Raw genomic sequence first — 14,299 nt, forward strand, 5'->3', positions numbered from 1 at the left:
TCTGTCGTATCTCCACATCTCAGGGTAGTTTTTTTTAGAGTGACGTTATCTCATGATGATATTCAGGTAATCTTATTTCTAAGGCTGCCACAGTGGCTAGAGAGGAGGTTCCCAGTCCTTTCTTCATTTATTCTGTCCCTTTCCAGGAAAGACTTAAGATTCCTCATTGGGCCGCAGCCCCCACTGTGGCTAGGCCATCCTACTGACTAGGATGATGCAAAAATGATGGCAGTCATCATTCAGCTTGATTTCACAAGTTCCAAAACAGAGGATATTCTCTCTGAGTTGCATACCTAATGAGAGTACAGTTTGAGAATCCCAAATCTAAAAATCCAAAATCCAAAATGCTCCAAATCTGAAACTTTTTGAGCACTGACATGACACTAAGGAGAAATAAGTGTTCATTGGAGCATTTTCAGATTTTGGATTTTTGAATTTGAGATGCTCAACTGGTAAGTTTAATGCAGATATTCCAAAATTCAAAAATATTCAAAGTCTGAAACACTTCTGGTCCCAACTATTCTGGATAATAGCTACTCAACCTATATTCCAAAATACGGACCAAGAAGTCAAAGGCCTTTGCCCTACCATTGATTCTCCACATTTAGTGATGACGACAGTACAACCACAGCTGACAGTGTACCTTCAAAACACCACATGCAAAAGTCCAAAGGTGTGCTTTGAACATGGTTCATTTCCTTGCATGGTGCTCATTGTGTAAGCAACCTTTATATGTCAGCCATGATCCCCATGCTGCTCGGACAGGATTTATGTCACATTCAAGTCACAATGTTAGTTTCTAAACTACTCATTTGTGGGGGCATTGTTGATGGGAGAAGTGTCCAAAAATTGTATTAATAGATTCTCTTTACTTTTGTCGTGAGATTCCCATGCCACCCAGTCTTTACACAGAGGTTCAGATTACACAGTTCTGCTCTCTCAAATGCCAACGTCTTTGTAGGACTAGGCTAGGCAAGGTTGATTGCTTTTCTGTCTGATCAAAGGTGCACATTTAACTCACCTACCTAATCTAGAAGTTAAAATAAAAGCAAACTATGTATCTTGCTCATTTTTAGTGTATAAAATATGATTGTCTGAATGGTGCCATGCATTTCAAGCTCTGTGTATTTTTTTCCCTGTTAAAGCCAACAGAAGTTGCAGAGAAGATCCCTGAGAAGAAGCAGCGCCTGGAGGAGGCCACAACTATCTGCTTGCTCCCCCCTTGCATCTCACCAGCCCCACCCCACAAGCCTCCCAACACTAGAGAGTGAGTTTGCCCTGGCTCTGTATGATGGCTTGGTATGATTGTTAAGACTCCTGAGAAATCCTAATTGAACCTGTTTAGGGGGTCTTGCCCCAGACTTTAAGGTAAAAAACAGGAGTCTCTCAGTCAAGGCCTGACAGCTGTCCCTGGCCACTGGTCTAACAAGGGTGTGATAAGGCGTACAACATAGGCTGCCAGAATTGGGGTGACTTCATGAGCTTTTAGCAACATTTCTTTACTCTAATTCAGATTTATCACTAAAATTAGTCAAAACGAACTTTTAGCACTCAGTGAAGCGTAAAAGGAAGTAAATAAATTAACAAGAAGCATCAAGAGAGCCCCTATCACTTTAACCAGATCACCTGCTTCTACCCAACATTCAGTTCTGATGGTGATTACTCAATTTCCCTGGAAAAGCAACTCCTTGATCTTGACAGAATGAGGCAGCTGCTTCCTCTTTGATGTCATTACTTAACATTGATATGAATCTTGAGGACCAGTAGCTATGTCCGGAACTCCACAGAAGCCAAGGGAATGAAAAAAAAAAAAAGAAGCCATCTTTTCCTGACACAGAACTGTCCCAGGAGGAGGGCCACTCCCAGACAGCTCATCTCTCTGGCCTCCCCAAACATGTCATTCCAAGGAGCTGGCACCTGTTCTTCCTTCTCTCTCTGTGTGGAAGGTTCCAGAGTCCGGCAGGAGGCCTCCTGGCACCTCCTCATTCAAACAGCTTGAGTCTTCTTCAGAGAAGTCCTGCCTTCTGTTTCTGCCAAGCATTGTGACCAAGTTATTTCTGTCTTATAAATATCACTTAACTAACAATCATGTCAGCTACTTGAACCATTCTGTCTGAGTAATTATTGCCATAAATTCATTCAACGTTAGAGATTACTTCCATCAAAGCCAGTTTGGGAGCCTATTAGCAGCCCAGAGCAGAGAGGCAATCTGGCTAACTGCAGCTAACAATTGATTTCACAGATCACAGTTTAACATCAGTGATATGGCATCAATCTGCTACAGATAAGATGTCAGAAATAAGTTATCAGCTTACATTTGTCTGGATCTTTGTTGTTTTGAGATGAAAGGAAAGAAAAGATCAATTACCACTAGATCTGGTTTAACTAATAAGGAGATTTGGGTCCTGGGCTGCCCCCCGCCCCGAGGATCAGTAGTTATTGGTGAGGTTCGTCTGTATTCTCTGATGTAACTTTGCTCTGAAACATCCCTTCACATACATACTTGAAGTTCTCAGAACTAGAGACCCTTCCAGTGGAGCAAGCTGACCCCTTCACCTGAGGGTAGACCAGGCATGTGAGGAGGCATGCTCCCCTGATGGTCAGACATGGTCATTCCAGAGCCCTCCTCCGTTGTTTGCAAGGAGGAAGGACTAAAATGGCATCGCTGTGGTGGCATTGTTCCCTCAGTTTCCAGGCTTGGACCAGTTTGGGCCATCCAGCCTCGCCACAACCTTCAGTCCCCACTGCTACACTCTCTAGGTGACCCAGTGGCCTGTCGCCTTCCCCATCTTATAAAAGAGAGATGACCAAGTATTACATAAAGGTCTAGTCATTTGAGTTGGTTCTTACCAAATGTCACCCTCAGGGTTGTGGTCCAACCCCAGCTGAGGTCTGAGGGGAGTGTGTGGATGTGGAGCAGGGAGCTTGAAGAACACTCAAAAGACAGCAGGTAAATGAGACATAGCTTTATTTAGCAGCTCCTTCACACGATGAGTGTTACATTTCTACATTACACAAACAATAGTGGCTGAGAGCCAGGTGGTGAGCTTCTCTGTGTTACATCTTCATGGCTATGATTATGTAAGACATGGGACTGTGCGCCTGTGCCCCAATCCACTGAGTCATCTAGGCTGTTTACCTCAGCCTATGCCTGCTGCCCTATGCCTGCTCGGCTGCAGCACAGCCATGTTCCTTACACCAAATGGTGTCTTTAATCCACTGTCTTTATAATGTCTCTGCTTTTTTAGTAGGTGGGAAAGCAGTGTTTCCCTTGTAGCATTTATCATTCAGAAAGAGCCTCAATTAGTTTCTTATGCCCGTCAAACAGATGAGTTTTCTCTGGAAAACTTTCTGGAGTTGAGGAAGAATGAAGCAATGACTGACCTCTTAGGGGTCTCCTCCTGGGAATCCTCTCCTCAAGCTTTGCACCTTTGTGCCTTATTAACCTTTCAAACAAAATGGGAGACAACATTCACTTTTCTAAATGACCATTCTAAACCTAACAAAGATTCCACACCAGACTATGACAGCTATAGTTCCCCATAGTTCAACAGAAGGACTCTCCTGGACCTCCCCTTCTTCTTTAGAACTGGTACCTTCAGCAGGCCCTCGGAGGAATTGAGTGCAGGTGGTGATGCTCTTGTTTTGTCTCCTGTTCTACTCTGGCATACTGGAAGAGGTACCCAAAGACACAAAAGCTGTTTTTGTAGTTGTAAGTCATAACAATGACTGAGTGGCCTCTAGAAAATGCTCCCTAGGTGTCTTTCACCAAGGAAGTCCTTAAAGACCCCATGGTTCCAGATCATGACCAGGCAGATGTAAAGGGGGCCAGGTCACGGGTGCTCACTGTACAGAATGCACTGAATCCCCGCTGGTTGATTTAGTGGCAGACAGGCAGGCATTGCATGACTGTGGTTGCCAATGGCAAATTAACTGCCTCTCAGAAGCAGCTCTTTCCATTGCAGCCCCCAGTTTCTCCTCAGGCAGCTCAAGTAGTGGGGGAGTATTTACAGCTAATGAACCACGATTCACCTCCTGTAGATGCCACAGCAATGCTTGACATCCACACACGTAAATTCCCAAAGGCCTGGTGCCTTTGTAATTATTACACTTAATGTGATCTGCTCTTTGTGGAGTTTCCTCATGGACAAGAATCTTAATCCATATGTTCACCATCATTTTAATCGGGCATCACTACTGTTTTAAAATAGTTATACATGTCAAAGCAATTTTTAAAATCCATTGGAAAGTATTTTTAATTAATTTTAATCAATTGAGGTAATGACAGAAATAGTTGCGTTTCTTCAGTTTCGCTACACAACAAACATTAACATAGGGCCACATTTATGAAACAAAAGATGGAGAAGATGACACATATTACAGTTAGCAATTTTGTGCAACACAGTGGAAGTGGGCCAAGGAGTCTGCATTGACTTCTGTTTCAGGGAATCAGACCACTTGAATGCTTGTTCATCTTTGATTTGTTGCTTTGAGATATTGTAAATCTTTATTTCTAGACACTGACTGAAATTGACCAAGAGGAGAACATAAATTCTTGTTGACTTAATTTTCTACTGAAAATTGTAGTCAATAATCATGAAAAGTAAATAGCTGCACAGTGCAATATTAGTTGTCTAAGAAAAGATTAAAATTCAAGTAATCTTCATTGATTAGTCTAAGACAGTAACTAAAATGAAAATCCATGACCCAATTACCATGTTAAGCAGCTAGCATAAGGTTTCAGTTGTTCTGTTTTATTTGAAGTCTCAGACTATTTGATGGTGCCCATTTAATGGGCAGATAAATCAGTTTGAAAGCACGCGAGTACTTTTAAAATTGCAGATGTCTACTGTGAATATGACAAAATAATATTTTTAAATGGAGTTTTGTAAAGTGGAGTACATCAGTACTTCAATATAACAATTTAAGGTCAGAGGCTGATTATGCTTGGCGTTGGAGTAGAACATTCTGTATATACAATTTGCAATGTATGTCGCAATACTATTTAGTGCATTATTTATTTCTAAGTAATGCATAAGCATAATATTTCTTAAGAAAATGTTCTTCCACTGATTCATTATTGTGCCATTTATTGCATGATTGTGAAGTTAAGTCCTAGGGCAAAATAAGTAGGAACCATCCTGAAAAATGATGGGATTAAAGTCTTCATTGTATTTTCCATAAAAATCTAATTAACAGTAATCTTGAAAAGTTGAAAATATCCTACTGTAGCACACTTCATTAGGCATTTACATTTGTCATGGAGTTCTGCTGCAAAGACATGAGTTTATTCTTGGATACATATGTATGCATATATCTATATTTATATAGAGAGATATCTATATTTATATCGATATCTATATCTATGTCTATGTGCATTTTTAGATATGCTCTTCACCATAGGTAGACGGATAGCAGTTAAAATATGACTTCAGCTGACAGTACTAGCATCATGGGGAAAATCGGAATAAAGAGAGAGAAGACTTTGTGACACCCTACACTTCTTGTTTTCCACAGAAATAATTCATCCAGGAGAGCAAATAGAAGAAAGGAAGAAAAACTATTTCCTCCTCCACTTTCCCCACTGCCAGAGGACCCTCCACGCCGCAGAAATGTCAATGGCAATAATGGTCCCTTTGGTCAAGACAAAAACATCGCCATGACTGGACAAATCACATCTACCAAACCTAAGAGAACTGAAGGCAAATTCTGTGCTACTTTCAAAGGGATATCGGTAAATGTAAGCATCTTGGAAGAAATATTATAATTGTCAGGTAGAAACAAATTAACGCAGCTCATCTAACTTGATCATTTGGGGATGTTGCAGGAGGAAGGGAGGAAGATGCAGAGAAGAAATATGAGAGGCCTGTGTATACAAATACACAAACTCTCCATTATTTCTCTTTGTATAGTGCCTAGTATATTGTCACAAATAATTAGGGATTATAAATGATACAGATGTTATAATGACAATGATAATGCTTAAAAGAATCTGCAAAGTCATTTCCACAAGGGCTAAAATCTACTGGGGAAACATGATAAATATATTAATATTTGCTCCTAGAAATATATCATCCTTCTTAGGGAAATCACTAGGCTTCTCTGATAGCAGTGAGCAACCAGTGCCTCTTCTTGGGCCATTCTTTCTATTAATGATTTGAAATCTAGGAGACTTTGTGGCATAATTTTTGCCTTAGTCTGTGAGTTAAGACACTTAACTCTTAACTTGAATAGTGCTAGCACTGCAACAAATTTGCTCTATGACTCTGGGCCAATCATGAAACATCTCTGAGATAATAAAATGAGTGGATTTGACCAGATGATCTATAAAGCTTCTAGCTCCAAAAACGTTTGCAATTTTGTGCTCGCAGAGTCTTCTCTATTCCATTTAGGCATGAAGTCCTGTTTATTAACTCAACGGGTGAGTGAGTGTGGAGAGATGACATTTTTATATAACTTACATGATCACGGCTGAATTCAGCCATTTCCAGTCAGATGTGCCAGGACTGACATAAATGCCATGTGTGGTGGATGTAATGTTTTGGGGTTCTTGCCACACATATCTTGGCCATAGAGACAAATGACACTGTCTTGGGCTGGCCTAACTGTTTGGTCTAGGCCAATCTGGCTGTGGCAGTGGAGACACAAAGCTGGCTTACAAGTTTTTTATGGCTCTGTTTCCTTTAAAATGTTTGGGTTGAAAAATAATCCTCATTTTCTTCTTATCCATCATAACAATTTGTAGATGCATAGGTTCTCAGCACATTTATATCAGTGAGATCTAGGTGATAATAATTATTTTGTATTCAGAAGGTCCAGGATGAAGTGTAAAAGATCCATATAAATATAAGAAATACATTTCACATTTGGCTTTTATCTTTAAAGTGACCCTGTTGACTATGGCAAGTGTCCGTGCATACGTGCATGCATGCACTCAGCAAACACTGAGGGCACTGGGCTGTGGGGTGGAGGGATGGTATCATAAATCAGAGATGGCTCCAGTGCTCAAAGAGCTCTCAGTCTAAAGTGAGCAATGAGACACGTGCTCAAAGGACTAGAATATAAAATAGCTGGTGATCGGTGTCTTAGGGCAGGGATAGAGACAGGTCTCTGAATGGTCCAAGGAGGATTAAAGCACTTCTGGCTGTAGGCATAAGGTAGTTTTCCTGGTGGAGGAGGCATTTCCTGAGTTGATCCTTAACAGATGAGTAGGGTTTAAAAATGAAGGGAAGTGGATGAAGAAAATGTGGTCTATCCACACAGTGGAAAAGGAAGGAAATCCTGTCATATGCTACAACATGGATGAACCTTTAAGACATTATGCTAAGTGAAATAAGCCAGACACCAAAGGCCAAGACCATATGATTCCATTGACATGAGGTCCCTAGAGTAGTTAAATTCATAGAGACAGACAGTAGAATGGGGGTTGCAAGGGTCTAAGGCAAAGGGTAAATGGGGAGATACTGTTTAATGGGTACAGAGTTTCAGTTTTGCAAGATGAAAAGAGTTCTGGAGATTGGTTGCACAACAATGTGAATGTACTTAACATGACTGAACTGTACATGAATGGTTAAGATGATAAATTTTATTATATCTGTGTTTTACCACAATTATAAAAATTTCAAAATGCAATAAAAATAATAAGTTGAATAAATTATCACAAGGTGGTAAAAAAAGAAACAAATGAATGGAAGGCTTTTTGAAATCTAAAACTTCACATGTATCAAATCAGGAAAGTGAAAAAAGCAGGGACATGTTCAGTTCAGTTGAAACTAAGGTTCATGGAAGGGAACAGTCAGAGATTGGGCAGAAAGCTGCAGCCAAATCAGGTAGGGCCTTGAATGCCAGCAAAGGAGCTTCAGCTTTGAGTGTGCATTTGAGTGCAGGGCAGGGAGATGCTAGGAACTTTGTTCAGGAAGCTCAAGCTAGCAGACAGCAGATTGAGGGTGGAGGGAGAAGCTAGCTCAAGGGCTGGCAGTCCAGTCAGGAGACTCTTTGTTAGTCTCAGTGAGAAGCCATGAGGGCCTGCATTTTGAGGCTTTGAGGGAGAAAGGGACAAATTCAAGAGATGTTGGGGAGATACAATTAATAGGAGTAATTAACTGCAATTAACTGGTAATGTTGAGGGAGAAAAATTAAAGATGAAATAGAGCAATGGTTTTCAAAAAGAGTTCTTGGAGCATTATCATTTTTCAAAGCGAAGTAATTTTCAGAACTTCAATATATAAAGCTGATTAAAGCAGAGCAGCTCAAATGGAAGGAAAGGTGGGGAGTCTCTACCTTGCCAGTTTCGGTGCCGCTAACCCAGATACTACTGCAGTTCCCTGTGTCACTGTGCCAAAGTCAGTTTGGAAACTCTTTATTGACACGGAGAAATTCAGCTTTGATGACAGGGAAGACCATCCTACCATTAACAGAAAGAGGAAACTGGTTTGATTAGTGATGTGATTTGCCAAAAATTTGAGGTGCTAGTGGCCATGTTGGTAGAATTGTCCTAAGATGGTCACTGTAGGCTGAAGCTTTGGAGATTGGGTAAGATTGAGGTTTCCATTTGGGTGTTACCTACTTATTGTTGAATCTGTGCCAACAACACACAAGATTGACAGATCATATCAGGAAAGAAGAGAACTGCGGAGTGAACTTTGGGGAACACCAACCTTAGAGAGATACCAATTCAGAAGAGCAGAAGGAAGAGGAGGCACCATGGGAAGTATGGTCAGAGAGAGAACAGTCAGGAAAGTCCCACAGTTGCTGGGGGCGGGAGGGCAGAGTCAGCTACTTGAACATGGCAGGTAGTCTTGTGATACCACACTGTCACATAATTACAAATCTTACCACCTCCTTTCTCCATCCTCTCTATAGCAATGACAGTTCAAAGCAAAGCCCTTGTAAATATCTTACCCATTTGATTTTGGACCTGGTAGAAATGAGGCTTCACCATCCCAAGATTTCAAAACAAAATGGAGACACACTCACATTTCACTTAGCTAGAAACCAATCAAGCGCCTCACATGAACAAAAGGGCTGCTTCAACCTCAGTTCAGCCAGGGCAGGGATGATTAGAGTACAGTTTCCTGGTATTTTGCTGGACCGTATCCGGTATTTTGCAGAGTGACCTGAGTACGTTACTTACCCTAGAGAAAGCTTCTGGGTTGGTTCCCTTATCAAAAATATCCACATCGGGGTTAAGGGATTTATTTAATATCTCTATCTCTCCCTCTCTTTGTCCATGCATCTCTTCCTTTCTCCCTCCGTCCTCCTCTCTCCTCTCTATATTCTTCCTTCCCTTTCCCCTCACATTTACCACTGGATTTAGACCTTTGCCATGGCTGTCTTAATGGGATGGTGGAGCTATGTAATCACAGCACCCGATTAGCTTGATGTTTGATGTCATCATAGAACAAAAGCTGGTGATTTATGGCATTCATAAAATATCCAGGGTCACCTATTTATCCTCAAGCTGTGTGCATTGTTTTCTTTCTTTCTTTCTTTCTTTCTTTCTTTCTTTCTTTCTTTCTTTCTTTCTTTCTTTCTTTCTTCTTTCTTTCTTCTTTTTTTTTTTTTTGCCTTCTTTCGTAAGGTGCTTGACATTCAAAGCATTTATGACAAGATGTTTTAAAAAGCTGGACCTAATGGAAACTATTTGTCCTCCTTTTTCCCAGGAGGGAGACACTCCAAAAAAGGCATCCTCTGCCACCATCACTGTCACCAATACTGCTATTGCCACTGCTACTGTCACTGCTACTGCCATTGTCACCACCACTGTCACAGCTACTGCCACCGCCACGGCCACCACCACAACTACTACCACTACCATTTCCACCATCACCTCTACCATCACTACTGGCCTCATGGATAGCAGTCACCTGGAGATGACGTCCTGGGCGGCTCTGCCCCTTCTATCCAGCAGCAGCACCAATGTCCGGAGACCCAAGCTCACTTTTGATGACTCGTATGTTGTTCCAGATTATCATGGACAGTTTGGAGTAGTGAATGGGGGGTGGGGTAGCATGGCTTTTCTAGTGCTGTGCATGTGTCACCCCAAATAAGACCTCAGCATCAAATCCTATACCCTTAGAAGTACACCCCACCCCCTGCATACACACTCACCACTCTGTCCCCACCAAGAAATGTTTTTGGCCCATTGTAATTATGCAGCAGCTACTGTTCCAAAGGCAGATTGTTTTGTCCTTTCCTATCCATGTCCTCACATATAACCAACACATAGATGTATAGCTAGGTTTTGTCTGATCTATTTGGACAACTGTAATGGTTGGGGTTGGAGGATGTGGTTATTTATCCTAATGGGCCATTATGTACTTCAGATTTCATTTACAGTATTATTTCAAGGTTGGTTATGATATGAATGACAGCATTAGTCTGCCTTTTTCAAGGCATTATATGGGAGTAAATTTATAGCAGAAAGGGTTTGATGATTCAGTCTTTTAATGAAAAGATGAAGCATTGGTTTCTGAAAGAGCTTGTTTTGTTTATTTAGGGTTCACAATGCTGATTATTACATGCAAGAAGCTAAGAAGCTGAAGCACAAAGCTGATGCACTGGTAGGTTTCCTTTTTCTCATTGCTTTGTTCCCATTAAGGATTTATGTTTCAAAGGAAAACAAAGAAAGCACTTTTCCAAACAAATTTTCAGTATCACAGCCCACACCTGCCTGTCAACACATTGCTGCCCTGACATAGGGAGATTTGAACTAGTGAATTACTTAGCTCTGTAATTCCCAAAGTTCTCAGGGCTTGGTTATCATGTCATTTGTTTTGCCACTGTTCTTCCCCTTACCCCAACTTCAGAAGCTCAATGGCATATACCACTGTCATTATCTTTCAAGTGAATTGAGAATGACTTATGAAACTTCCCTGGAAATGATGTGCTTTTTTGGTCCAGTAAGCCAGAACTCCTGTGGGAATGTGAGAGTTGTTTAGAGCTGTCTAAACGGCCTCAACAATTGGCTTTGGGAAAACTAGGCCTGAGGAAAACCTCAGCTCCTTGCTGCATTTGATGACATGTTTTCAGAGTGAGCCCCACAGTTAGGCTGGGGCCCCAAGCAGAGAAAAGAAATGCTGTCATCTGGATTTCTCAAGATACTTTGCCCAGCTGCCTCCAAGGGTTTTAGCCACCTAGATCAGTGATAAGCTTAACATTTTGAGTTGTTTGATTTGGTTGAGGCTCCTAACAGTGGGTTTCAACCACACATCACATTGAAAGCTTTAGAATAACTGTGATGCCTAGCCCATATCCCAGACCAGTGAAATAAGAATTTCTGGGACTGGGACCCAGGAATGAGTATTAAAGCTCCCCAGGAGACTCCCAAGTGCAGATATTTAAGAACCACTGTCCTAGGGAAGGCCCTAAATTCAGGCTTCTCACTTTGACCAAACCCCATTGGGTTAAAAAAAATAGCATCCTCAAACATTGCATTGTGTCCTGCTAGGACTTATTTGTCCCAGTGGTGTTTGATATTGGGAATGCTGTGATGAAATACCATGACTAGTGTGTGGCCAACATCAACTGTCCATGATCCTTACATCTGCCGTTCCCCTACTTTCTGTCATTTCCCTGCTGTAGTACAAATTGCTTAGTGTCTGCAGGTGACCTTTCTGTGGTGTAAATTGTTCCTTAGAAGCAATTTTCCCCTGCTCCTGCAGACAAAAATGACAAGGCAGGCTGGGTGCTAGCTCCATTGGAGATGCCAGGACAACTGTGCCTGTGACCATTGCATAGGTGATGAGAGATTTGAAAGGCACTGGATGGTAATGCTGCTGCCTCAAAGACCAAAGGTTTTCTCTACATGTCCTCAACTCTGTGGCACTACAGAGCACTCAAGTGCTCCTAGGGTTTGCCCTCTGTCAAAATTGGGGTAAGGGAGCATACACATGTTCCATTGACAAGCTGTTACATGAGCTGATGAAGACTGGGATGTATATAGGAGACCATGTAAATGAAATGTTTGAAGAACTGAGAAAAATCGGTACCACAGACATATATACATATGATTATGAACTAACATCACTCCACATTCCAAGGTTGTGTTTATATGTATATCTTTCAAGGGATCACATTTGGCCTAATCCATTTAGAATATGCATTCCCAATTGGGGAGATGCTGCCCCTATGGGGGCAAAAATTGGCTTTGGAGATGGGGTGAAAAGGTCTTAGTTATTTCAATGGGGTGTGACCCTCCAAAGGGCCACAGGGCATAAAGAGAGAATAAATATATTTCTTGTATTAAAATTTCATTGGGGGTACGTGAAAAAATACAGTGATCCCTCTGTATCCATAGAAGATTGGTTCCAGGACCCCCTCGGACACCAAAATCCTCAGATGCTCAAGCCTCTGATATAAAATGGCCATTTGCATATAACCTGTTCACATCCTCTAATATACATTAAATCATCTCTAGATCACTTATAGTATCTAATACAATGCAATGCTATGTTAAGAGTTGTTACACTGAATTGTTTAGGGAATGATGACAAGAAAAAGTCTGTGTATGTTCAGTGCAAATGGAACCATTCATTTTTTTCTGAATATTTTTGATTTAAGATTGGTTAAATCCATGGGTGCAGAACCCACTGATACAGAGGGCTGACTGTATCTTAAAAATTCCTTGGTGGTGGTGGTGGGGGGTGATATTGAAAAAAAAAAAAAGGTTGCAGAACACTTAGAGGAATGATATTTTTGCTAGGCTTATGCGTATATTAGCCTGGGAGGCACCCTTATAGTTTAAGCCACTCATTTTATGGATGGAGAAACAGTCCCAGGGGTGGGGGGCATAACTTGGCTATTAATTGGCATTGTGGTCATGTAATTTTCTGTCTGGACATCAGCTACTCCTAGGGAAGAAGGAGTTTAGCCTAGGCGATCTTTACAGATCTCTCCAGCTATTGGGTTATGAATGAAAAGTCGGTTTCAGAAATCAGGATCTAAGAAAAATTTCCAAATGAGAGAGCCAGTGGAGCCAGATGACCTAAGGAAATTGTCTTGTAAGGCAAAAGAGAAAGGACCTAGTTTGCATATATGTACACAGGTTTTCACGAAATCAGCTTGAATTTGCTTGAAACCGATATTTCTCCACAGTAGCTTACAGAAAGAAAACCACAGAATTCCTGCAGCTCATAAAAGCTGAAGAACATTTATTGTAAAAAGTCATTTACATTAAGAGATTCTGCAGGACCTCTAACTTTTATATCATTTTATAGTTGTACTTAATCCTTTGCTAGAGACAGCTATTCTGGCATTTTGAGAATTGAAACTTTCACAGTTGCATAGAAAATATTTTGATAAAAGTTATACAAGAAAATTAAAATAGCTAAATCTGCATTATATTCCTTCTTTTACATAAAATACCATATTAGTGGAATTCTTACATCCTGCTATCAAAAGTTGAAAATGTTAAATCCTGTTATAAAATGCTCACTATAAAAGTGTCATATATAATATTCATTACACATAAAAAAGAAATCAGTATGTCTAAGTCAGTTTAATCATGACCATTATCAGGGCTAAAACCTTTGCAATAAAATTTTACTAAACTAAAATATTTAGTAGTACTATATTTTTTGACTTTTTGACACACTATTTCAAACTATCATTTACAAGGAAAGTGATGTGATTATTGTCAACAGTCATACTACAGCTTCCCATTTTTCATGACAATAGCATCAATTTGTTAATCTTCTCCTGAGAGTGAAGTTGATGTGCTCACAGAGTTCTAAAGCAAAAATGCATGTGTTCATTGTCCATGAGACTTATAAAAAGCAGCCCTTAGTTGCAAGTACTGTCTATAGGACACTACAATGAGCAGCTAGTTTAGTAAATTTCATGAATAGAAACTAGTTGAAGCAATGATTTGGATTCAGGTCCACCAAAAAGATAGCAATAACAGCAACAACAATGCCACAAACCACATACGATACCCTGCCTGCATTTTTCTCTTCTCAACTAGCCTTGGTGTCATGATGATAGAACCTTAAGCCAGTAACTTCATTGTTAAGACCAATTCATACATTGTCTTCTGTATCAGCGTTTCTTAGCCTGGGCACTGCTGACATTTTGGGCCAGTTCATTCTCTACTGTGGGAGCTATTTTGGGCATTGCAGAAGTTTATAAGCATTTCTGGCCCCTGTTCACCAGATGCCCTCTCTCCCCAGGGGTGACAACTGAAAGTGTCTCCAGACATTGCCAAATGTTCCCTGTGGGAAGGGGGCAAAACTACCCCCCAGTTTCAAACCACTCTTTTATATGAAGGAGAAAACAGAGAGTATTATCTTGACGAGTCATC

At 40.8% G+C, this 14,299-nt stretch overlaps 1 protein-coding gene across 8 annotated transcripts in view; it reads left to right on the forward strand.

Moving 5' to 3' along the window:
• AFF2 (ALF transcription elongation factor 2) overlaps positions 1–14,299 on the forward strand; it is a 509,233-nt gene that overhangs the window by 463,990 nt on the left and 30,944 nt on the right. For 7 of the 8 annotated variants that reach the window (XM_055267794.2, XM_055267797.2, XM_055267796.2 and 4 more), the window contains 4 exons: positions 1,146–1,267; positions 5,518–5,740; positions 9,663–9,952; positions 10,499–10,562. In XM_055267794.2, the coding sequence (XP_055123769.1) occupies positions 1,146–1,267; positions 5,518–5,740; positions 9,663–9,952; positions 10,499–10,562 (699 nt within the window). The remainder of the gene's footprint in view (positions 1–1,145; positions 1,268–5,517; positions 5,741–9,662; positions 9,953–10,498; positions 10,563–14,299) is intronic. The other variant, XM_055267798.2, reaches the window with a different exon arrangement.

The sequence above is a fragment of the Symphalangus syndactylus genome, chromosome X (genome assembly GCF_028878055.3).
Source record: "Symphalangus syndactylus isolate Jambi chromosome X, NHGRI_mSymSyn1-v2.1_pri, whole genome shotgun sequence".
NCBI lineage: Eukaryota > Metazoa > Chordata > Mammalia > Primates > Hylobatidae > Symphalangus > Symphalangus syndactylus.